Genomic DNA, 24504 nt, shown 5'->3' on the forward strand with positions numbered 1-24504 from the left:
CTCCACTTTCAAAGAATTATGAACCTGTACCTCAGGTTGTCTTTGTTCAGCAACACTCTCCAGGACCATACCATTAAGTGTATATGTCTTGCCCTGATTTGTCTTACCAAAATGCAACACCTCACATTTATCTAAACTCTATCTGCCACTTCTCAGCCCATCTGATCGAAGTCCACTGTGCTTTGAGATAACTTTCTTTACTGCCCACTACACCATCAACTTTGGTGTCAGCTGCAAACCTATCAACCAGTCCTCTTATGTTCACATCCAAATTATTTATATAAATGACAAAAAGAAGGGGACCCAGTTCTTATTCTGGCAGCACATCGCTGATCATAGGCCACCAGAACAAAAAAAACCAACCCTTACCACCACCACGTGTCTCCTATATTTTATCCAATTTCATATACAAATGGCTATCCCTCCCTGGATTCCATATGATCTAACCTTGCAAATCAATCTACCAAGTAGAACCTTGTCGAACACTTTGCTGAAGTTCATACAGGTGTTTACCACTCTGCTTTCATCAATCTTCTTTGTCACTTTTTCAAAAACCTCAGTCATTAGTGAGACACAATTCCTCATGTACAAAACTATGTTGATGATCCCTAATCAATCCTTCCTTTTTGTAAATCCTGTCCCTCAGAATCCCACTCAACAACTTACCCTGGCATCACTACCTAACACAGGCATCAGGCTCACCATACCCTGGCATTTCTTTACTACCTTTCTTAAGTAATGGCACATTAGGCATCCACCAGTCTTCTGGCACCTCACCTGTGGCTATCAGTTATACAAATATTTCAGCAAGGGGCCCAGCAATCACTTCCCTAGCTTCCCACAAAGTTTGGGATACACCTTATCTGATCCCAGGGATCAATCCACCATTGTACATTTTAAGGCATGCAGCATATCGTCCTCTGTAATATGGATACTTTTCAAAATATCACTATTTATTTGTCCAAGTTTTATAGCTTCCATATCTTCTCCACAGTAAATACTGACATGAAATACTCGTTTAGTATCTCACCCATCTCCTGTAATCCAATGTGGATGGCTTGTTGATCTTTAAGGGGCTGTTCTCTCCTTAGTCACTCCTTTGTCATTATTATATTTGTAGAATCTCTTCAGATTCCCCTTGACACTATTTGCTAAACCTATCTCTTGTCCCCTTAATGCTCTCCTGATGTTCCTCAAGTGTATTCCTACTGCCCTTACACACCTCTCGGGATTTACTCAGAACCAGCTGTCTATACCTAACATTTGCTTCTTTTTCTTGACCAGAGCCTCAATTTCTCTAGTCATCAAGCATTCCCTACACCTGCCAGTCCTGCCTTTCACATTAACAGGTATATACTGCCTTCTGAGTCTCGCTATTTTTGAAGGCCTCCCACTTTTTAACTGTCCCTTACCTGGCAATAGTTTCTCCCAATCAACTTTTGAAAGCTGTTGCCTAATACCATTAAATTTGGCCTTCCTCCAATTTTAGATCAGGTCTATCTTTTCCGTAACTATTTAAAAACTAACAGAATTATGATCACTGGCCCCAAGGTGCTCCCCCACTGACATCTCAGTCACTTGCCCTATCTTACTTCCCAAGAGTGAGGCAGTGGCTGAAGACGTGGATTGAGATTGTGGCAGTCTGAGATGCCAGGAGCAAACCCAACACAATGATGGAGGTTCCTCCTACATCTGCAGTGAAGATGAGAGCATGGGGGATCAAGCCAATGTGGGGAAAATGTGCCAAAGTGGAGGAGATCAAGCCATTGTACGAATTGCAGTCTCAGCACAGCTGAGCACTTAAGAAACACTGTAATGTTTAACTTTTAACTTGATTTTTTTTAAAAAAAGCTATGCAAAGAGTGACTATAATGTTTTTAACTTTTAATTTTGTTCCTTATTTCTTTCTCTCTTGTTCTTAAGTTTTTGTATGCAGGTACTTGTACCTAAGATGGAGCGGTGTATGGCAACATCGAAAACTTTTCACTGTACTCTCATACTTTTGTACTTGAATATGCTACTCAAGAAAGTCTGAATTTAAATAGTTTTGTTCCTTCCCTAGTGGGTATACCCACATGCTGAATAAGAAATTTTCTTGTATATACTTAACAGATACCTCTCCATCCAAGACTTTAACACCATGGCAGTCACAGTATTTGTTTGGAAAGCCAAAATCCTCAACCTATTATTCTTATAGATATTTGAGATCTCCTTACGAATTTGCTTCTCAATCTCCCACTGACTACTGGGGGGCATATAGTACAATCCCAATTAGGTGATTATCTGTTTCTTGTTTCTCACTTTCACCCAAAACCTTCACTGGACAATCTCCCAGGAATAGCCTCCATAAGTACAGCTGTAATTTTATCCCGAATCAAAAACGTTACTCCCCTTCCTTTTGTGCATTCCTTCTATTCTCCTATATCATCTATACCCTGGAACATTAAGCTGCCAGTCCTGCCCTTCACTGAGCCACATTTCTGGAATAGCTATGATATCCCAGTCCCATGTTCCCACCTACGCCCGGAGTTCATTTGCCTTACCTGTCAGACTTCTGAAATAAATGTAGTTTAATTTGTAAGTCAAATCAGGGCAGGACTTGTATACTTAATGGTAAGGTCCTGGGGAGCGTTGCTGAATAAAGACCTTGGAGTGCAGGTTCATAGTTCCTTGAAAGTGGAGTTGCAGGTAGATAGGATAGTGAAGAAGGCATTTGGTATATCTTCCTTTATTGGTCAGAGCATTGTGTATTGGATTTGGGAGGTAATATTGCAGCTGCACAGGACATTGGTTAGGCTACTTTTGGAATATTTTGCACAATTCTGATCTTCCTCCTATCGGAAGGATGTTATGAAACTTGAAAGGGTTCAGAAAAGATTTATAAGGATGTTACCAGAGTTAGAGGATTTGAGCTATAGGGAGAGATTGAATAGGCTGGGGCTGTTTTCCCTGGAGCGTCGAAGGCTGAGGGGTGCCCTTATAAAGGTTTATAAAATCATAATGGGCATAGATAGGGTAAATAAACAAGATCTTCTCCCTGGGGTCGGGGAGTCCAGAACTTGAGGGCATAGGTTTAGGGTGAGAGGGGAAAAATATAAAAGGGATCTAAGAGGCAACTTTTTCACACAGAGGGTACTGCATATATGGAATGAGCTGCCAGAGGAAGTGGTGGAGGCTGGTACAACATTTATGAGACATCTGGATGGGTATTTGAATAGGAAAGGTTTAGAAGGACATGGGCCAAGTGCTGGCAAATGGAACTAGATTAGGTTAGGATATCTGGTCGGCATTGACAAGTTGGACCGAAGGATCTGTTTCCGTGCTATACATCCCGATGACTCTAAGTCCTGTCTCTTTCTCTGCCTTGCTCTTGACTATTTGACTTGCTCCTGTTCTCAACTGCACCAGCCTTAAAATGATCTCTTTTCGGACTATCTCTTTGGGATCCCCCAGCCCCACGAGTGTAAAGCCTCCCGAGTAATACTAACAAATCTCCCTGCCAGGATATTGATCCTCTTCCAATTCAGGAGCAACCTGTCCTTTTTATACAGGTCACTTCTGTCTCACAATAGATTCCAAAGATCCAAAAATGCAAATCCTTGCACCAGCATCTCAGCCACACATTCATCGGCTCTATCATCTTATTCCTACTCACTGGCATGTGGCATGAGTGTAATCCAGATATTACTACTCTTGAGGACCTACTTTACAACTACCTGCCTAATTTTCTATATTCTCCCTTCAGAATCTTGTCCCTTTCTCTTCCTATGTCATTGGTAACAATGTGCACAACAATGCCTTTCAAAATATTCTGCACCCTCTCCAAGACATCCTTGATACTGGCACCAGGGAGGCAACATAGCATTCTGATGTCTCCTGTCAGCTGCAGGAACATCTATTTGTGCCTCTGACTAGAGTCCCCTATTGTAATTGATCGCTTGGAACTTGATATACCCCTCATCACAGTAGAACCAGTCTCAGTACCAGAAACATGGTTATCAGTGTTACATTCCCAATAGTCCATCACCCCTACATTTTCCATATATGCATAATTGTTTGAAAAGGGGATAGCCAAAGGAGACTCCTGCATTACCTGCCCATCTTTCCTAGAAGTAACCCATCTATTCGACTGTGCCTGTGGTATTTCTTCCTTCCTGAAACTGCCATCCATCACAGCCCCTCGTTCCTGTAAATTCCTCATTGTCTATAACTGCTGATCCAAACAATCCATGTGATTCAATAGGATTCACAGCCACAGACATAATCATCATGATCTTTTAAATTCTCCCTAATCTCACAGATCCGACAGGAAGAACATCTCACTCTACTAAAGGCCATCTCTGCGCCTTAAACAATCATCAGACTCAGAAAATATGCTCTCATCTGCTTCTTCTAATTTCTCCTGTGCTTTTCCCTTGCTCCTTTTGTCATTCATATTCTATTCTTCCTATTGCTTCACTTTCTTTATTTCCCTTGTTTCATTCTCCTTTTCAATCATTATTTATCTCTGTCCCACCCCCTTGCTCATTCTTCTCCTCACTGTCTGTGCTGTTTCACTCTTCCAGAAAACATTTATATAGTGTATTTTATAACCTCACCATGTCATAAACAACTTTACAGCCAATTATGTCAATTTTAAGCAATTGCTTTAATGTAGGAAATGTAGCACACAATCTACACACAGGACACTCCCATTTTTAGTAATATTGGTTGAGGAAAGAGTATTGGCCAGGACACCAGACAACTCCTTCTTAGCCTAAAAGGGGACAGATGAGGCCACAGTTTAATTTCTCAACCAAAAAGGTATCTCCAACAGCTTAGCACTCCCTGAAAATTTTACTGGGAAGTCTGTGATCAAGCCTCTTTAGTGGGACAGAGACTCTCAATCTTCTAACTCAGGGCTAGCACCTGAGTCAGGGCTGAAAAAGGTCCTGCTGTCTGTCTCAGGTTCTCTTTCTCTTCTATTCTCACTTCCCCTTCCACCCTCTCATTCCTTCTTTCTTCCCTTTCATCCCCCCTTCCTCTCATTTTCCACTTTCTCCCCTTCTTATTCCACATTCCCCACTCACTCCCTTTCTCCTTGCTGTCTCTTCCCATCTCACTCTCGCTTTCTCCCATCACCATCTCATACCCTTACTCCCTTCCCCTCCCCTCCTTCCACTCTTATTCTCCATTCCTCTCTAGATGTCTTTTAAATGTTATAATTGTACCAGCTGCCATAATTTCCTCTGGCAGCTCGTTCCATACATATATCTCCCTCGACTTGAAAATGTTGCCCCGAAAGTCCTCACTCTTTCTTGCCATATGAGCCCTTGCTCCTTCTTACCATGCTTCCCCTCTCATTCCCATGGACCCCTCACCATCCCTCTCACTCATCTAATCCACCTCCCCTCTCCTCCCTCTTTGCCCCAAGTCTCCCTTCCCCTTCCCTCTCTACTTGTCACTTCACTCCCTCCCTCCTCAGATGTTTATTCCTCATGCCTCCTACCTCATGCCTCTTACTCTTCACACTCTTCCCTCTCCACTCCCCCGATCTCACCCTCTCACTTTCTAGCTATCTCCATCCTCACTCCATACTCTCAATCTCTCCTGCTTCCCCCACCCTTCCCCTTCACACTCTGCTCTTCACTTGCATTGCCATTTCATCCCTCCCCATGTATCACTCATCCCTCCTCCTTTCCCTCACTCATTTTCTGCCCTCATTTCTTGCTCACCTACAGCCAAGCCTCTCCCTCCTGTACTCCATTCTTCCTCTCTGTCACTCATTCCATTTCTCTTCCCTCATTCCTGTACTCACTCCCTCATCTTTTCCTCCCTCCCCTCTCTCTTCCAAGGCTGCTCCTGCTCCCACCCTCACCACCTCCCTCCCTCTGTTCCTGCTCTTCTCCCAAATGAGCTCCCCTCCATCCCTCCCCTATCCCTTCCTCCTTTAACATCTCTCATAACCCTTCTTCACTCGCCTCCGTCACCTATACCTTCCGCACAAACACAACTCCCCACCGACCCCCACTCACCCCTTCGTCCATCAATACCTCCATCTCTCAACATCTTTCACTCCCAGCCACTGCACCTCCCAAAACACCTCTACTTCCAAACCTCCCTCACACCATATACCCTTATAAACGCTCTGTCCTCACCCCCTCCCCCACACTAACTTCACCCCCTTCACACTAACCCTCAACTTATTCACTCAGCACTTCCCTCAGACCCTTCGCATCAACTCATCCCCTCCCTCACTTCTTCACACTAACCCTCAACTTTTCCTCACTCTCTAACATCAACCCTCATCACCTGCTTCATTCCCTTAACACCAAGCCTCATCCCATCCCTTGCCCTCTTCACCAACCCTTATCCAGTCCTTAACACTTTTCACAGCAACCCTCATGTTCTCCCTTACCCTTTCACACCAACCCTTGTCCCCCTCCCTCACACTAACCCTCTCCCCATTGCCTCACCCCCTTCATACTGACCCTCATGCCCCACTGCCCTCACTGTCTTCACACTGACCCTCACCCCCCCGCCCACACTCTCTTCACAGTAACCCTCACTCTCCTTCACACTGATCCTCATCTCCCTCCCTCAGCCTCTTAAAACTGACCCTCATTTACCTCCCTCATCCCCTTCACACTGACCCTCATCTACCTCCTTCATTCCCTTCACACTGACCCTCATCTCTCTCCCTCATCCCCTTCACACTGACCCTCATCTCCCTCCCTTATCCCTTTCACACTGACCCTCATCTCCCTCCCTCATCCCTTTCACACTGACCCTCCTCTGCCTCCCTCATTCCCTTCACACTGACCCTCATCTCCCTCCCTCAGCCTCTTAAAACTGACCCTCATCTACCTCCCTCATCCCCTTCACACTGACCCTCATCTACCTCCTTCATCCCCTTCACACTGACCCTCATCTCTCTCCCTCATCCCCTTCACACTGACCCTCATCTACCTCCTTCATCCCCTTCACACTGACCCTCATCTCTCTCCCTCATCCCCTTCACATTGACCCTCATCTCCCTCTCTCATCCCCTTCACACTGACCGTCATCTCCTCCCTCATCCCCTTCACACTGACCCTCATCTCCCTCCCTCATCCCCTTCACACTGACCCTCATCCCCTGCACACTGACCCTCCTCTGCCTCCCTCATTCCCTTCACATTGACCTTCATCCTCCTGCCCTCACTCCCTTCACACCAACACACATTCTCCATTGACTACCTTCACACCAACCTCACAACCCCCACCCTCACTCATTTCACACTAGCCCTCACCCCCCTGCCCTCACTCCCTTCACACTAACCCTTACGCCTGCCCTCACTCCCTTCACACTACCCCTCACCCCAGTCCTCACTCCCTTCACACCAACTCACATTCCCCACCCTCATTCCCTTCACACCAACTCTCGTCCACCACCTTCAGTCCCTTCACACTAACGCTTGTCCCTCTCCCTCACACTAATCCTCGTCCTCACCTTACATCCTACACATAGGGCGGCACGGTGGCACAGTGGTTAGCACTGCTGCCTCACAGCGCCAGGGACCTGGGTTCAATTCCCGCCTCAGGCGACTGACTGTGTGGAGTTTGCACGTTCTCCCCGTGTCTGCGTGGGTTTCCTCCGGGTGCTCCGGTTTCCTCCCACAGTCCAAAGATGTGCGGGTCAGGTGAATTGGCCATGCTAAATTGCCCGTAGTGTTAGGTAAGGGTAAAATGTAGGGGTATGGGTGGGTTACGCTTCGGCGGGTCGGTGTGGACTTGTTGGGCCGAAGGGCCTGTTTCCACACTGTAAGTAATCTAATAAAAAAAATCTAACACTACTCTCGTCTCCCTCTCTCACTCCCTTCACACTAACCCTCACCTTCGCCCTCATCCCCTTCACATTAACTCTTACCCCCCCGCCCTCACCCCATCACACGAACCCTCTTCCCCCCACCCTCACTCCCTTCACATTAACCCTCACCTTCTCCCTCACTCCCTTCACACTAACCGTTGTCCTCCTCCCTCACTCCCTTCACACTAACCGTTGTCCTCCTCCCTCATCCTCTTCACACTAACCCTCATCTCCTCGCCCTCACTCCCTTCACACTAACCCTCATCCCCTCGCCCTCACTCCCTTCACACTAACCCTCATCCCCTCGCCCTCACTCCCTTCACAATAACCCCCATCCCCTCACTCCCTTCACAATAATCCCCATCCCCTCACTCCCTTCACACTAACCCTCAACACCTCCCCCCCACTCCCTTCACACTAACCCTCACCCCCTCTCCCTTCAAACTAACCCTCATCCCCTCGCCCTCACTCCCTTCACAATAACCCCCATCCCCTCGCCCTCACTCCCTTCACACTAACCCTCACCCCCTCTCCCTTCAAACTAACCCTCACTCCCTTCACACTAACCCTCATCCCCTCGCCCTCACTCCCTTCACAATAACCCCCATTCCCTCACCCTCACTCCCTTCACACTAACCCTCAACACCTCCCCCCCCCCACTCCCTTCACACTGACCCTCGCCCTCCCCTTCCCACCCCGAACACAGACGGTTGCTGACCAATCAAGTTGGGGAGGGGGGGGGGTGTGGTTGGAATGGCACATACGGCGAACGGCCGCTCGTGTCAAGTGGGCACGCGCATTAGCTGGCGTCCGTGCCGCTTGCCCCTCGCGCGCAACCACAGGTGGGCACGCGCGTCGTTCGGTGCCCGCGCCTCGCACGCACCGACAGGTGGGCACGCGCGTTGGCCGTTGCCCGCGCAGTCCCTCTCCCTGAGCCTGAATGGAGCGCTCTGTCCCTCACACTCAGGGTGTGGAAATGGCGGCGGTTGGCAGTGCCGTGTGTGTGGCGGTGCTGCAGCTCGTGTTGCTGGACGGAGTCGCCTCTTACAGCTTCCCGGCGAATTACACGTGAGTAACGGGGTTTGGGGGGGGAAAGGTGTCCAAATAACGAAAATGATCTCAGTGTTGGTGGGGGCGAAACCGAGATTCGCGCAGTTTTCAGGAGGGGGTCTGGCCCTGGCCCCGGTCTCGGAGCGGGGCAACTGCTGACAGATTGCCTCCTTGCTGCCTGAGATAACGGGAGAGACGAGCAGGTGGCTGAGGTGGTTCCGGCGGCGGCGGCTGCTGCTGCTGCTGCTGCTGTCCCGTTCCCGGAGAGGGGACTGAGCCCGGCAGCCCTGTGTGGGTAGACAGACTCTCAACCGCCGTGGATTCCGGGGCTCAGACACCCGCCTCGCACCCACATCCCCATCCCCATCCCCATCTTCCTTCACTTAGTTTAACGGCGACTCGGGAACTTTCTCCGTCGCGAGCGGGTTCCAGTGGCCGAGCCGCGGCATCCCGCCGGAGTCGGGGGTCTCCTCGACGCCGCACCTCACTCCCCTCACGTCTGTTTCCCCCCCCCCCCCCAGGGTCAGGATCTCTTTTCCCCCACCCCGGCGCATGGAAATGTGCCTCACCCCCCCCCTCCCGGAATCTGGATCTCTTCCCCCCTCCACCGGGTCTGGTTCTCTATTTTTCCTATAGCCCCTAGTCTGGATCTCTCTTCTCCCGCCCCCCCCCTCCCTCCCCCGGGTCTGCATCTCTTTCCCCCCCCCCTCCCCCGGGTCTGCATCTCTCACCCCCCCCCCTCCCCCGGGTCTGCATCTCTCAATCCCCACTCCCCTCCCCATCTCCCTAGCCTGGATCTCTTTCTCCCTCCCCCCCGGGTAAGGATCTCTTAGCCCCCGCCCCGGCGGGTCAGGATCTCTTTCTCCTTTCTCATTCCCCCCCCCCCCCCTCACTAAATCAGGATGTCTTACTCTCCCACACCCCCCCCCCAAGCAAGATCTCTTTCTCCCCACCCCCACCCCCGCTCTCTCTCCCCCCCGCCACCCTGGTGCGGGATGTATTCTCTTGCGAACTGTGCTGGCCCCACCGCGCTCGGAAATGCCGTGACTTGTTTATGTTTGGTCTTGTGGAGTTTGTTATCTGGAATACCGAGGCTCTTCGTGCCCTGTCCTGAGCTTTTACTTTACAGCCTTTGGGCAGTGCTGGGCTGGGCTGGTCGCCACCCAAGCTTGAGGCTGGAAACACCCAGACTGAAGTCTCCCGGCTGACTGGGGGACGTGTCGCCAGGTGATTTTGGGTGGTTTTGAGAGTCGATCGCAAGCTGTCAACAGTTTGTACCGGCGCTATGTGCAGTGAGCTGTGCAGAGCCGTATGGCAGCTCTGTGCAGCCTGACCTACTCACCTAAACCATAGGGATCAGGAAAATTATCTGCCTGCACATAAATTTCAACTTTTTGCGACTGAGTGGCCATTATCTTAGATTCTCAAGTCACTTAATGCTTTGTGGCTTCCAGTAATTGTTCTTTATAATTAATTACCTAATGTTTTAAAAATATGGTCAAGATCAACATGTAATGCAACTAATATGAACAGTAGTGAGAACTGAAATTATGGGGTTGTGAGCTCAATTGGCTGCAGATTTCAGCAAGGACACAGCATGGCGTCAGATGCACAGCTAACAAACTAGCTGAGGAAATAATAAAGGAGGTAATATAGAACAGGCACGAAAGCTTTCAGTGAGGGGAGGAGGGAGACCCTATTGCTGGGGAGTTGGTACGACCCTGTGGGAAGATGACTGCCCTATGAGGGGGATTGAGCATACTAAATGGAGGAGGGGAACCAGGAGCTCTGCTAAGAACTGTCGGGGGAGAAAAGCAGTTCCATGAGAGGAGTTTGGGGTTAGCAGTGGGATGGGGTTAGCAGTGGGATGGGGATAGATATGGGGTGGTGCATAGGCAAGAATAGGTGCACCAGGAGTGGGCTACAGGACGACCCCATGTTTAGGTTGAAATGGACCCCTATGAGGAATAGAGAGGGCAGGGAGATGCTTAAGGAGCTTTACTCTGATGTTAATAACAGAAGTATATCCAAATGCTAGAAATAGAAATTGAAAGTGATGCAGATATTCGGGCTATTTGTGAAGTTGTATGGATTTGTACCCCCAAATATTCACCTGATATTTTCAGTGATAAAAATCTGCATTTTATTTGGAGCATTTTCTGTGCGAACACAGCAAGTGCGAGCTGAGCTCATATTTTGATGTTTTAGATGTTCTCTACTTATGATCTCTGGTCACCAGAGTCATAGTCAAGGAGTTGTATAGCAAACCCTTCAGTCTAACTCATCCATGCCAACCAGACATCCCAATCTGACCCATGTGCCAACATTTGGCTCATATCCATCTTAACCCTAGATTAGAGTGGTGCTGGAAAAGCATAGCAGGTCAGGCAGCATCCGAGGAGCAGGAAAATTGACGTTTCGGGCAAAAGCCCTTCGTTTCTTGATGAAGGGCTTTTGCCCGAAATGTCGATTTTCCTGCTCCTTGGATGTTGCCTGACCTGTGCTTTTCCAGCACCACTCTAACCTAGAGGAAGGGCTTATGCCTGAAACGTCGAATCTCCTGTTCCTTGGATACTGCCTGACCTGCTGCGCTTTTCCAGCAACACATTTTCCACTCTAATCTAGACTCTGACTTCCATTATCTGCAGTCCTCAGTTTTGCCTAGTCCATCTAAACCCTTCTTATTCATATACCCATCCAAATGCCTTTTAAATGTTGTAATTGTATTTTAAGATTAGATTAGATTCTCTACAGTGTGGAAACAGGCCCTTCGGCCCAACCAACCCTCCAAAGAGTAACCCACCCAGACCCATTTCCCTCTGACTAATGCACCTAACACTATGGGCAATTTAGCATGGCCAATTCACCTGACCTGCACATCTTTGGGAGGAAACCATAGCACCTGGAGGAAACCCATGCAGACATGGGGAGATAGTCACCCAAGGCTGGAATCGAATCTGGGACCCTGGTGTTGTGAGGCAGCAGTGCTAACCATTAAGCCACTGTGCTGCTCCTATTTTTGGCACTTGAGCACCTCTGATATAATATGGAGAGAAGAGAGGGGGTGTCTTTGAGGGCAATCTGCACTCTATATTGAAAAGCACACAAAGTAATGCTAGTGAGAGGTCCTACTTAAAGTACTTATTGTTTTCCAAGAACCTTTTGTTACAAAGCTTGGATTAACCTCCCAGGCATCTCATTCACATTACACTTGTATCTCTCTGCATTTGTCTGCCTGTGGACCTGATGGCTGTTTCTGACCCTCAGCAGCTTACTTTTTACAATATCAAAGGATTCTCTGTCCCTGATTGTGACAGTAAAGCAGCAGCTAGAGACACAGGGGGCCCCATAATGTGACACTATTACATGTGTTAGTGTACAACCTTTATCACTTTCCTTAAACAGCTCCAAAGAGCAGTGAATAACAGAAGTAGAATTTTCTGTAACTGGTGCATTGCTATCTCCAAGTCCTATCCAAAGTCCACTATTTCTAAATCTGTAATTTTAATAACAGCATCCCACTCTAAGATTGGCAACACTTTGTTAATGTTGATCACACCCAATTTAAGAGGTGTTCTGCTGGGGTTATGGATCTTTTAACAGCTATCTGAAACCATGCCACTTCAATTCCACTATTACATAATGGATGCTGCATGCCAGCCTCTCTGTTTCATACAATGGGTGTTTTGTAAATTATCACAAGGCTGAATGGATTGGATTTCTTTGCACTAAAGGCAACTCCACATTTAGAGACGTGACTTCTTAATTTGTGCATGTGAGAAAGAAAATTCAGAAGCCGATAGGCTCTGTTTTGTGCAGTTTGGGTGTAAATTTACTGCAGTACGTTTTGTTGTCAGCCCCAAGCCAGTATCTACATTATTATCTTTTCCTTCATATGCGAGTTCAAATACAATGCCATTCTTTTACTTTGACACTGTTTGTTTTATTTCTAGAATTCACTACTGGAAATAACTTGCCATTCATTGTAATTTTCTATAATTTTGCATCCTAAGTCATTTGTGGTTGTGTAGATATAATGTCACAGGAAGAAAGTGGGGGCCCGTGGATCCAGGAGTAAATAACTGGAGAATGTTTGCTTTTCCGCATAATAAATGCCACCGTGTCCACTGAAACACCTCGCTCTCCTCCTCCCCCCGCCTCAAGCAAATCATAGAAGTTTCTGTTTATTGCTGTTGCATTGGGACGCTGTGGAAGTTGGATGTCTAGCCAATTTTATTCATATCTAAAGGAGTGATTGAAATTGTCTTTGCAGTTAGAGAAATGGAGTTAAAGATGGTATGTCCTTCATCATAATTACGAGTCCTCTTTCAACTTTCTTATGAACCTGATATCATAGCTGTGCAGTCGAAACCTTTGGGCCAGAAACTCCAAGTTCACGTACAACATCAGGACTCAATAGCAATGAAGCCACTGCAGTAGTTTGCCAGTTGTAGACCAGTCCAATTGCAACCAATGGCAGCTAACAGTTACTTAAGGTTTAGTATTTATAGAGAAAGAGAGGGTAAAGTGCTGGTGGAGCTGGACAAACAACCTAGACATTGGTGATCAACTGTCAAATGATGAAAATCGATTGATAAATCTGTTAATTTGTGACTAGTATCATAAATTTTAAAAAACTATGAATATTGATGGAGTGTTTGAGGAAAAGATAATCTGCTAACCCTGCTGGGTCTGACCTACTTGTAAACATGTAAACCCAATATTGTGATAGTTGACTTTCTTGTTGTCTGAAGTGGCGAAGCAAACAGCTCAGCTGTAAAAATGAATGTGCTTCTTTGGGTTGCTAGGGATGTCAGTGCTACCTATCTTTGTTGCTGCTTTTCTCTCACAATGCAGTCTGGTGAATGATGTGCATCTTGTGCTAAATCCTCTGGAACCTTGTATAACATTATGTTCTTACTTTGGCGCCTTTGTTTTATCCTTCATTTGCTCACTTGCACTGCCCTTTTTTCACACTTCAACAATTTTCATTTATATAACATTTTAATGGTCGTAAAATGTCCCCCATGGCATTTCACAAGTACATTTGTCAAATGGAGCCACCTACTTGTCAGATAATCAAAATTTTGAGGAAATACTGTGAGGTTTTAAGGAGCATGTTAAGGGAGAAGAGAAAGGCAAGTGGGTCTGGGGAGGACACTTACAGGGCTTCGATCCATGGTCATTGAAGGTAGTGGATACTGGTGGTGGTGAGATTAAAATTGGAATGCATATAGGGCAGATTTGAGAGAGTGTAGCGAACTCAGATGGTTGCAGATCTGGAGAAGGCTGCACATCTAGGGAGGAGTTGAGACCAGAGTGGAATTTGAAAATAAAGATGAGAATGTTAAATTGAGACATTATCATTGTCGTTTAGAGCGAGCACAGATAATGCATAAATGTATCTTGATTTGGGACATGGGCTACTGAGTTTTGGATGAGTTCAAATTTATTTTAGGTGGATGATGGGAGACTATTTAGGAAAATGTTGGGAGTACAATGAAGCTTGAAGATAGCAAAATCATGGATGAGGGTTTCAGCACCAGATGAGCTGAGCCAGGGGGAGTGTTGGGTGATGCTACTGCCATGGAAGTACTGGATTGGATTTCTGGTTGGAATCCAATCTGTGTATCAGTAATAGATATTGCCAATGGTCTGACTCTGTCTCAAATAACTGCTGGGGAGAAGCGCACAGTCAACGGTTAAGGAATGAATATGCAATTACTTCAGCTCTCCTAAGTTTAAATTGGAAGACATTTCAGCTTACTTCTTGTATGGCTGTTAAGCAGATATATCAGACGTTGAGAAGGCCAGAAAAGTGGTGTTGAGGTAGAACTGTTAGTTGGTGTATGGAACTTGAACATTTTTTTTTGTTTAAAGTTTTTGCATAATTTCAAAGAGCTCTGTGTCGATGTGGAAGGGACACCAGAGGTACAGGTGCAGCAATGAAAAGAGAAGCCATGGTAGCTGATTCTCTAAGTCTTACTAAATAGAGTAGTCGCAAGTACAATTCCACTAGCTGGCTGACAGAGAGAGGCTTTAGAGGAAGATGGTGTGACCATTGTGTCAAAGGCTGCAGCCAGATAAAAAAGAATGAAGAGGAAAAGTTTACCTGTATCAGTCTCATAATGACTTGTGACTTTGTCCCTGGGAAGAATACATCATGGGAGGGCTGCAATGCAGAACTAAAAAAGTTGGACACACAGTGAGATTAATTTTCAGCTGTCAAATGTAAGAACTAACTATTATTAATTCGTGAAATATTCAGTGTTGCCTCCAAATGAACGTTGGACAAGCAAAGCCATCTTAATTAATCTCTGACAAAATTCGTCTCCCACTTGAGAAACTCCCTCTTGCTCTGGTTGTGATCTGTCAGTACATTCTGTTTGATTCTGAGCTGAAATTGAAACGTCGTTGTCCTTAATTCCAAAATTTTCCAGTGCCATTTTTGTTGCTCTCTTGACCTCTATATGACACAAATTCTTACTTGTTCAAACCTACCCTTGTCTCATATTAAGCATGATGGACCAGTATCTCTGTTCACACTGACTGCACTTGATTTCTGTCTTTTCACTGTTGCTTACAAATGTATTCACTTCGTTCTATGGGTCTTTTCCAGCCTCTCATTTGCTTATGCTGACTTGCTTTGTAACTTCCTTCTCTCAGCTTTGTTTCATATTTTATTAGTCAGGACACATGGATTATTCCCTGCTGTTTTTTAAAAATTCTGATAAAACTTTTGCATTCACTTTCAAGGAAAGACAGTCTTTTTGAAGTTTAAGGTCTTATCCATAAGCTAACTCCTCTGACGGTGCCAATCCCTTGATACCAATCTGGAGTGTCAGATTGATTGAGATTTGAACCCACAACTTTCTGATTCAGTGATATGAATGTCATGAATTGTGCCACAGCTGATGCTTTTTAGAAGAATGGGAGTTTGAAGTGAGCTACTGGTCTTTTGATCCACCATTCAATACAATCATAGATTATGTACTTCAGCTTCAATGTCCCACACTGTCCCCATTCCCCCTTAATCCACATAAATTTAAAAACCTATCTATCTCTGCCTTGAATGCACTGAATAATCGACTGAACATTCACTGCTTTCTAATTGAGAATTCCAAAATGCACAATTCTTTCGAGTGAAAAAAATTTCTTCTCATTCATGTTCTAAATGGTTACTCCTGTCCCCGAGTTTTAGATTCCCTCAAGGATGGGAACAGCTTTTCCTATGTAATCCTTGCTGTAGCTTGATATATTTCATATCATGTTTGTATTCCTATTATCCTCAATGATGCCTCAGTTATGATAATTACCATTCATGAACTTAAGTATGACTCTAATCTTTTCATGTTAATGTCTCCTTTATTTAACAATCTATGTGTACATTCATGTACTCCTTGTAATTCTCACCATCTCGCTAACATACTGCGGCTTCCCAGTTTACATTTCTGGGTTCCAGCTGGCAGCTACACATATCTGTTACTTTGCAAGACTCCGATTGCTATTTTCACTGTACATAACACATTCAGATTGCAGGTCCCAGCTGCACTGTGTACATAGTGTTAGTAGACACATGACTGTTCCCTCAGGCCAATCAGAGGCACCATTAGAGCTCTAAATTACTACATTTAGTGCACCCTGTATCTTTGCCCTTGTCCTCAAGCTATATCTGGTACATTTTTAATGAAATTATTGAGAAATGTAGAGCATTAAATTCTTAGCGATCTCCACAGCCCACTCAAAACCATTATCAAAGGTGTAGAACTCTACCTAGTACCACAGTATGCAGTTTAGCCCTTTCTTCTTGTTCTTTTATTCAGTTGGATCATTCTGTACCTTCTTTACATACTGTTGCTCCAGATTCCTGATCTATCTACCCAACAAACATCTATCGATTTCATTTCTCAAAATTTAATTTGCTTTCCAGCATCCACAGTTCATCATGAATGGAGTAAATTCCAGAATTCCACTCTACTGTGGTGAAAAAATACTTACGATTTTGATCCTAAATTGGCCTAGCTCTAAATTTCTTCTGGATTTCTCTTGAGAGGAAATAGTTTCTCTGTACCTATCCTATAAAATATTAATTTTAAAGTCTCAATTATACTGCCCTTCAAGGGAATAGACTCCAAAGTAATGTGACGTTTTCATAATTTAGAGCTGAACAATGTATTGCTGGAAAAGCGCAGCAGGTCAGGCAACATCCAAGGAGCAGGAGAATCAACGTTTCGGGCATAAGCCCTTCTTCAGGAATGAGGAAGGTGTGCCAAGCAGGCTGAGATAAAAGGTAGGGAGAAGGGACTTGGGGGAGGGGCGTTGGGAATGCGATAGGTAGAAGGAGGTTAAGGTGAGGGTGATAGGCCGGAGAAGGGGTAGGGGCGGAGAGGTCGGGAAGAAGATTTCAGGTCAAGAAGGCGGTGCTAAGTCCAAGGGTTGGGACTGAGATAAGGTGGGGGGAGGGGAAATGAGGAAGCTGGAGAAATTTGCATTCATCCCTTGCGGTAGGAGGGTTCCTAGGCGGAAGAGGAGCGCTCTTCCTCCAGGCGTCATGTTGCCATGGTCTGGCGATGGAGGAGTAGCACCGCCTTCTTGACCTGCAATCTTCTTTCCGACCTCAGCACTACCTTCCTAACCTGCAATCTTCTTCCCGACCTATCCGCCCCCACCCCCTCTCTGGACTATCACCCTCACCTTAACCTCCTTCCGCCTATCCTATTCCCAACGTCCCTCCCCCAAGTCCCTTCTCCCTACCTTTTATCTTAGCCTGCTTGGCACACCTTCCTCATTCCTGAAGAAGGGCTTATGCCTGAAACATCGATTCTCCTGCTCCTTGGATGCTGCCTGACCTGCTGCGCTTTTCCAGCAACACATTTTTCAGCTCTGATCTCCAGCATCTGCAGTCCTCACTTTCTCTTAGTTTTCATAATTTAACCTTCTACATTCTAGTATTATTTCAAGGAATCTAAGCTTCACTGCAATGTAACCTCCTTGAGTTGCAGTACCGAAGACAGAGTGCAGTACTGCAGATGGCGTCTGCTCAAGACGAGTCATGATGCTCAGTTACGGTAGCGTATTCCAGGTTTTTGTGGACATACCTAGTAGAATAGATTGAGGGAGAACCAGTGGATGTGGATTTACATTTTCAGAAATTATTTGATGAAGTATGAGAATAGTGTGCAAAATCAAAACAAAAAAAAAGTATACCATCATAAATTGAGAATTGGTTAGTAGCTAGTATATTTTTTGGAATCGTAATTGATGACAAGTGCAGTATTTCAAGGATTTATGTTTGAGCTCAAACTACTCAAAATATATATCAAAGATTATCTGATGAAGGAGCGGCGCTCCGAAAGCTAGTGTGCTTCCAATTAAACCTGTTGGACTATAGCCTGGTGTTGTGTGATTTTTAACTCTGGAATTAATATAATATTTAAGAGTTAAACTGTGCTGTCTTTGGCTGGGGACGAAAGCCATGAAAGAATGCAGATGACTATCCATTGTAATTTCCACTTCATTTAGACATTACTCCCATGCAGTTGTCAAGTTAAACTATCAATTAGGTCTCTTCAGAAGTGCTTTCTGGCCAGAGGTATATTGCATCCGTATTGTCTTGGAATCACTGAATCAGGAAATCGTCTGCATTATGGTTCCCCAGGATTAGGACATTAGCATTATCTCTGAGGATGATCTCATCCTGCCATTGTTATTGGGGTAACATGTGACTGTGAGTGACAGGGGGTTGTCTAGCATGGCATGTAACTGTGGGGGAGCAGCTAGAGTATCTGTCAGCATTTTCTTTGTTGAGTACTTCACTTTGACCCAACTTCGCATGAGGGGGTCACCTTGTACAAGCTTTAATAAACTTTAACGGTTTCCTTTGTTCAGTGAGAGCTTTTTGCCATGATCCTGTAAGCTCTGCAAGGTGTGTTAAAGGTTAAACTGTGTTTAATAAATTTGGTTGCTTGTTCACAGAAGTTGGTGTGTTGCAGTTGCATCAAGTGTGTAAGAGCTGCAAATGTGTTGCTGGTCAAAGCACAGCAGGTTAGGCAGCATCTCAGGAATAGAGAATTCGACGTTTCGAGCATAAGCCATTCCTGATGAAGGGCTTATGCTCGAAACGTCGAATTCTCTATTCCTGAGATGCTGCCTAACCTGCTGTGCTTTGACCAGCAACACATTTGCAGCTGTGATCTCCAGCATCTGCAGACCTCATTTTTTACTCAAGTGTGTAAGAACCTCAGGAGTAAAAGAACTTAACACAAGTTTGCTGAAAAATTCACAACTAGGTGGGAATATGATTGATGAGGATGCAAAGAGGCTTCCAAGGAATTTAGAATGGGAAGTACATGGCAGATGCATCATAACGTGAAGTTCGATTAGATAGATTCCCTACAGTGTGGAAACAGGTCCTTCGGCCGAACAAGTCCACACTGACCCTCCAAAGAGAAACCCATCCGGATCCACTTCCCTCTGACTTAAGCACCCAACACTATGGGCAATTTAGAATGGCCAATTCACCTGACCTGCACATCTTTGGACTGTGGAATGAATCCGCAGCATCTGGAGGAAACCCACGCAGACTTGGGGAGAATGTGCAAAATTCACACAGTCACCAAAGGCTGGAATCGTATCTGGGTCCTGGTGCTGTGAGGCAGCAGTGCTAACCACTCAGCCACCGTGCCGCCCCTTCGGTAGGAAAACAAATGACAGTATTTATTTAGATTGAGATGATAGATTGGGGTAGGTTATGTACAGAAGGATCTAGGTGTCCTTATGCACAGGTCATTGAAAGCAAGCAAGCCGGTGTAGCAAGCACTTAGCAAGTCAAATGATCTATTCGCTTTCATTGTAAGAGTGTCATTCCATTTCCCTATCCCCGTATCAGTCGAAGCAAATACTCAGAGACACAGTATGGCTTAACCTTCTCCATCTTTATTCTGGGCCTGGGGGGGGGGGGGGGGGGAAGAGAGAGAGAGAGAGAGAGAGAATGATCACCCATGTGCACAGAGATACAAGTTCTCGACCTTCTCTCAAACAGCAGATTCTTCAGGAATTATGTAGTCACTTACAGGGAGCAGCATCCAAATAAGGCAACATCTATATTGACTGGGTGACTGTTACAATCAGCGAGCATCAATAGTAAAGATCAAGCCATTTGACATTATGCAATGGATGTTTTTAGCCTTGTTAACTGGCATTACACAATGGATGCTTTTCACTTTGTTAACTGGCAATGGATGCTTTTTTACCTCGTTAAACCACTACCCTTGCCTTCAGCACCTCATTGTTTACTGCAAGTTCTTATCTGGTCAAAATCATGCTAGCTGAGCCTTTGTCACACAACCCAAACTTAACTCTTTCCCTACCTGCTCATAACCTTATACACCTTCTCATTCCCTGCTTTTATCATTTCACGTTACCACCTAGATGGCACTACCAGTTTTCATAAGACTCTGATAGCCAGTATTTAAGCAAATTATTGACACTCTGCATACAATAATTATAACAACAAAATTACTAGTCCATGCAGTAAATAGAATTTCTAGAATTCTCCCACATGGGAAATAATTCACCAGTAAAATTCTTTAAATCTAGGGTCCTTAGTGACTACTGCATTCCCTCCCGGTCAAGTGGAAATGAGCCAGTTCTCCAAAATCTTCTTCAGTAAAGTTCAACCTGAAAACAAAATCCAGTCTGTCCTTCTGCATCATTTCATGGGGGAATCTGAATTCTTAGAAAAGGGCCGTTAAATATTTAACAAAACTGACGAGACTTCCATCCTTCCGGAGATGCTTCAGATGGAGGATACAAATGCATCTGAGTATGCAGCTGCAGCAGCAGACTAAGTGAATGCAGTATTCTTTGCTGCTTCTGCTCCCGCTCTGCTGTCAAATGTAACAAAGTGAACTGACTGTTGTGGCGTTAGCTTAATCAGTGAACCTTCATATCCCTTAAATAATTGAAAGGGAAGATAAAGCTCATGTGGTTTAATGTCCATAGGAAGGCCACTGACAAAAAGTGTACAGACCTCCTCTTCACTATTGTTAGTTTCTTCACTTTTCGTGATCAGACTGGGGAGCTGATTGAATCCGTTGGATCAGGTTGTGGAGAGGTGGGTAGTGGTCTGAAGGCGTGCTTTACCTGCGAATGGAGAAACTCTAGAGAAAATATTAGCTGTTAAAAGTATCTTTGCATTTCTTCTCTCCTTCCTTCCATGCTAAGGTGGTTATCAATACGAAGACAGTCACACATTTGATCACACAAAATTATGTTTGCCTATTTCAACATTCTTAGTCATCTTGAAGTCTATTACTCTGGCCACTATTTATTACATTATCTAGATTTATACAATCTATAAAACCTCTAAATTGTACTGCCCAAACAATTCAGTCAATTATAAACAACAATCAGCAGCCCTAAAATCAAACCCTCGGGGGGGACCCCATTTAGGTTATTTAAATATTATTTTCCTTTAACAAATTAATATCTGGCTAATGTGAAAGCTGTCAGGAAAAGTATTTCCAAAATCTAGAGCAGCACAAAAACAACAAAATATTTCCTTTTTCTCTCACAATTGAAGAGCCAGTTTCAATTCAGATTTAAATCTCAAATATTCATGGGAAACAATGCAGAACATTTTAAAATATGTTCTCCAAATGAAACTTCCCAAATATAACAGTCGGAATTATACTGGCAATTTTGGTAGAGGTGAAACTGTCTTTGAATTTGCATTATGAAGGGGGCCAGTGAAGTCTTAACAATAATTGAAAGAATTTAAGCAGTTCAGCCTCAAGTCATAATATTTTCTAAAATCTTAACAAAACTTCAAACTAAAAATGCATTGTTCTTTTTGTGAAAACCCTGCATTTAAAATACAACCACAAAGACATTTTAATGCAGTAATCTCATCTGCTAAAGCATAAACAACTTTTTTTTAACCGGCATTGTAGAATTTCAAACAAATCAGAAGCTCAAAGTCCTCAATCAATTTGTTTAAGGTTACAAGTTTGATAATTTTAAAAAGGACCCAATGTTATACAATTTCAATGTAAAAACAAAATCTGCCCCATTACATAGCCCACCGAATACATTGAATCGAGATCCTGATTCGAATAAGGCAAAACAGTTACTTGAAAAGATTTTCTGATCCAGAATTTTAACAAACCACAATATTTAAATATCAAACATTCACAGCATGGCACAATTTACATCGAAACTTCCTGTTCTGACCCATGTATTAGTACAAACTTAATTGGAGCATTTATAGAGTCATAGAATTCCTATTTTCTTTTCACATTCTCTCAATGAAATTACACTTATAAAAAGAGAGAGCCTCACAGCAGACCACACGGCGCCGCAGTCCATGCTGCTTTCTTCCCCTAGAACAAGGACTCGCAGAGTCAAGTCCACGGCACAAAAACCCAAACAAAGCTTCCCCAGCAGTCAATGCACTTTACTGTTGGGACCCGAGCAGACTGGCTCCACTTTCTCCTCCTTTTCCCAGTGATGCCATGTTGTCTCTAGGGGAGGTGTGGGGGACAAAGGCGATAACTTAAAGTACCAAATTCTACCTTTTTCTTTGGAACCTCAAATTTTGCCACTCAGGGACGTTAACCCCATTTTTACCTAGGACCCCCTTTCTCACTTGACTTCTCACTGGAACTCGAACCCCTTCTCTTACTCTATATGTCCGGGAACTTGAACCCTGATTAAATCCCAGGGGACTCAAACCCCAATTAAAACCCAGGGGACTCGATCCCCTGTTTGTCAGGACGTTTACGAACCTGTGTCTTTCAACTGATTTAATGACCGTTCAAGGAGTCTGTAGACTAGAAAGTGATTGAATGAGGGGACCGTTTCCGACACAAGAATATTGAGGAGGATCAAGGTTTAAAATCTTACCATGTGGATCCATACATCGTGTGATACCAGTGTTCCCAGCAATCACTGACACTATTTGTTTGGACTCGTGCCTGACTCGTCATGTTGTCGTCCCATTTCCCTATCCCCTTATCAGTCAAAGCAAACACTCAGACACAGTATGGCTTTACCTTCTCCATCTTTATTCTGGGCCCTGGAGACAGAGAGAATAATCGCCCATGTGCACAGAAACATGAATTCTCGATCTTCTCTTAAGGAATTATACAATCACTTACAGAGAGCAGCATCCAAATAAGGCAACATTTATATTGTTTGGATGACGTTAGAATCAGTGAGCATCAACAGTAAAGATTAAGCTATCTGGCATTATACAATAGATGTTCTTAACCTTGTTAACTGGCATTACACAATGGATGCTTTTCACCTTGGAGCAATCTTACTCTAGCACAACAAGGCTTTGCTGAGACCACTCCTGGATTATTGTGTGTGATTTTGGTTTTCTAACTGAAGAAAACTGGGCCTGTATTCACTGGAGCTTAGAACAATGAGAGGCGATTTCATTGAAATGTGTAAAATTCTGACATGGCTGGATAGAGTGATGGTCCCCTAGCTACAGGGTCCAGAACAAGGGATCTTGATGTCAAGGTTTATGGTAGGCTATCTTAGATTGCGCAGAGGCAAAATGTCTTCACTTGGATATTGGTGAATTGATGGAATTTTCTACATGGCTGATTGTGCAGGCTGAATGAATTAAATAAATAGATTTCTAAAAGTCAAGGTGTATGGAGAAAGAGTTGGGGGTATGGCATTGAGATAGATGATCAGCTGTATTTGTGCATCTGCTTCTCTAAGATTAAAAGTAAGTTGGATGGGGTCTGTTGCATTTCTAAGCAACTGATGACCAAGTTGTACAGATTGTAATGAGGTCAGCTATTTGGAAATCATAGAATATGAGTTCACAAACAAAAACACAAATTCCTGGAAAAGCTTAGCAGGTCTGGCATGATTTGTGAAGAGAAATCAGAGTCAATATGACTCTTCAGTCTGGCAACCCTTCCTCAAAATATGAGTTCCCTGATTGGACAGTTATTTGGTCCAATTAGGGAGCCCTGCCTGCCAGATAAAAAGGGGAGTGTCAGAGATACAACCATTTTGATAGCTGACTCTGAAGAGGCGATACTGTTTATGTTTATATAAAGGGTGACTTAATAATGGGATATCAGCCTTTGTGGATTTATTTCAGTGGTGACGAGAGTGTGTTTAATGATGTAACTATGCAAAAACTAGCCTACGAGCTGAAGCCCAACTGGACTTTAAATAGATGCTACAACTAGCTTTATCATTGTAAAGTTTGGCAAGTGAAGCATGAGAGTTTCAGAATATTCCCTTAGAAGTGGACACTCTTACCAGTCTGATTGACCTTCAGATAAACCACTTGAGTGAGGTCATTACATAGCCTCATTTAGGAAATATCCTAATCAGAGGGACTCTAGATCAGCCCACAGTGAAACCCCTCAAAAAAAAGCCAAGCCTTGGCCAAACGGTTGAAATTTTCGTCAGGATTCTGACCGGCAACCATTGTAGTTGCAGCAGGTATGCAGATTTGAGACAGCAGAAGAGATCTACTGGACCTAAACTAAAAAACATTATAGGTTGGTGTCCAGGAGAGTTCATACCAAGTCCACCAACATCAGGTTTAGAATAGTTAAATTGCTCAGCAGCACCTAAATCGGAGCCAATCAA

The 24504-nt window shown here is 44.6% G+C and overlaps 1 protein-coding gene across 1 annotated transcript in view; it reads left to right on the plus strand.

Moving 5' to 3' along the window:
• The first annotated feature begins 8803 nt into the window (after positions 1 to 8803).
• Positions 8804 to 24504, plus strand: part of cacna2d2a (calcium channel, voltage-dependent, alpha 2/delta subunit 2a) — an 871148-nt gene continuing 855447 nt past the window's right edge. Inside the window, exon 1 of the mRNA XM_060835047.1 lies at positions 8804 to 8895. Within this exon, the coding sequence (XP_060691030.1) occupies positions 8804 to 8895 (92 nt within the window). The remainder of the gene's footprint in view (positions 8896 to 24504) is intronic.

Source organism: Hemiscyllium ocellatum, chromosome 14 (assembly GCF_020745735.1).
Source record: "Hemiscyllium ocellatum isolate sHemOce1 chromosome 14, sHemOce1.pat.X.cur, whole genome shotgun sequence".
NCBI lineage: Eukaryota > Metazoa > Chordata > Chondrichthyes > Orectolobiformes > Hemiscylliidae > Hemiscyllium > Hemiscyllium ocellatum.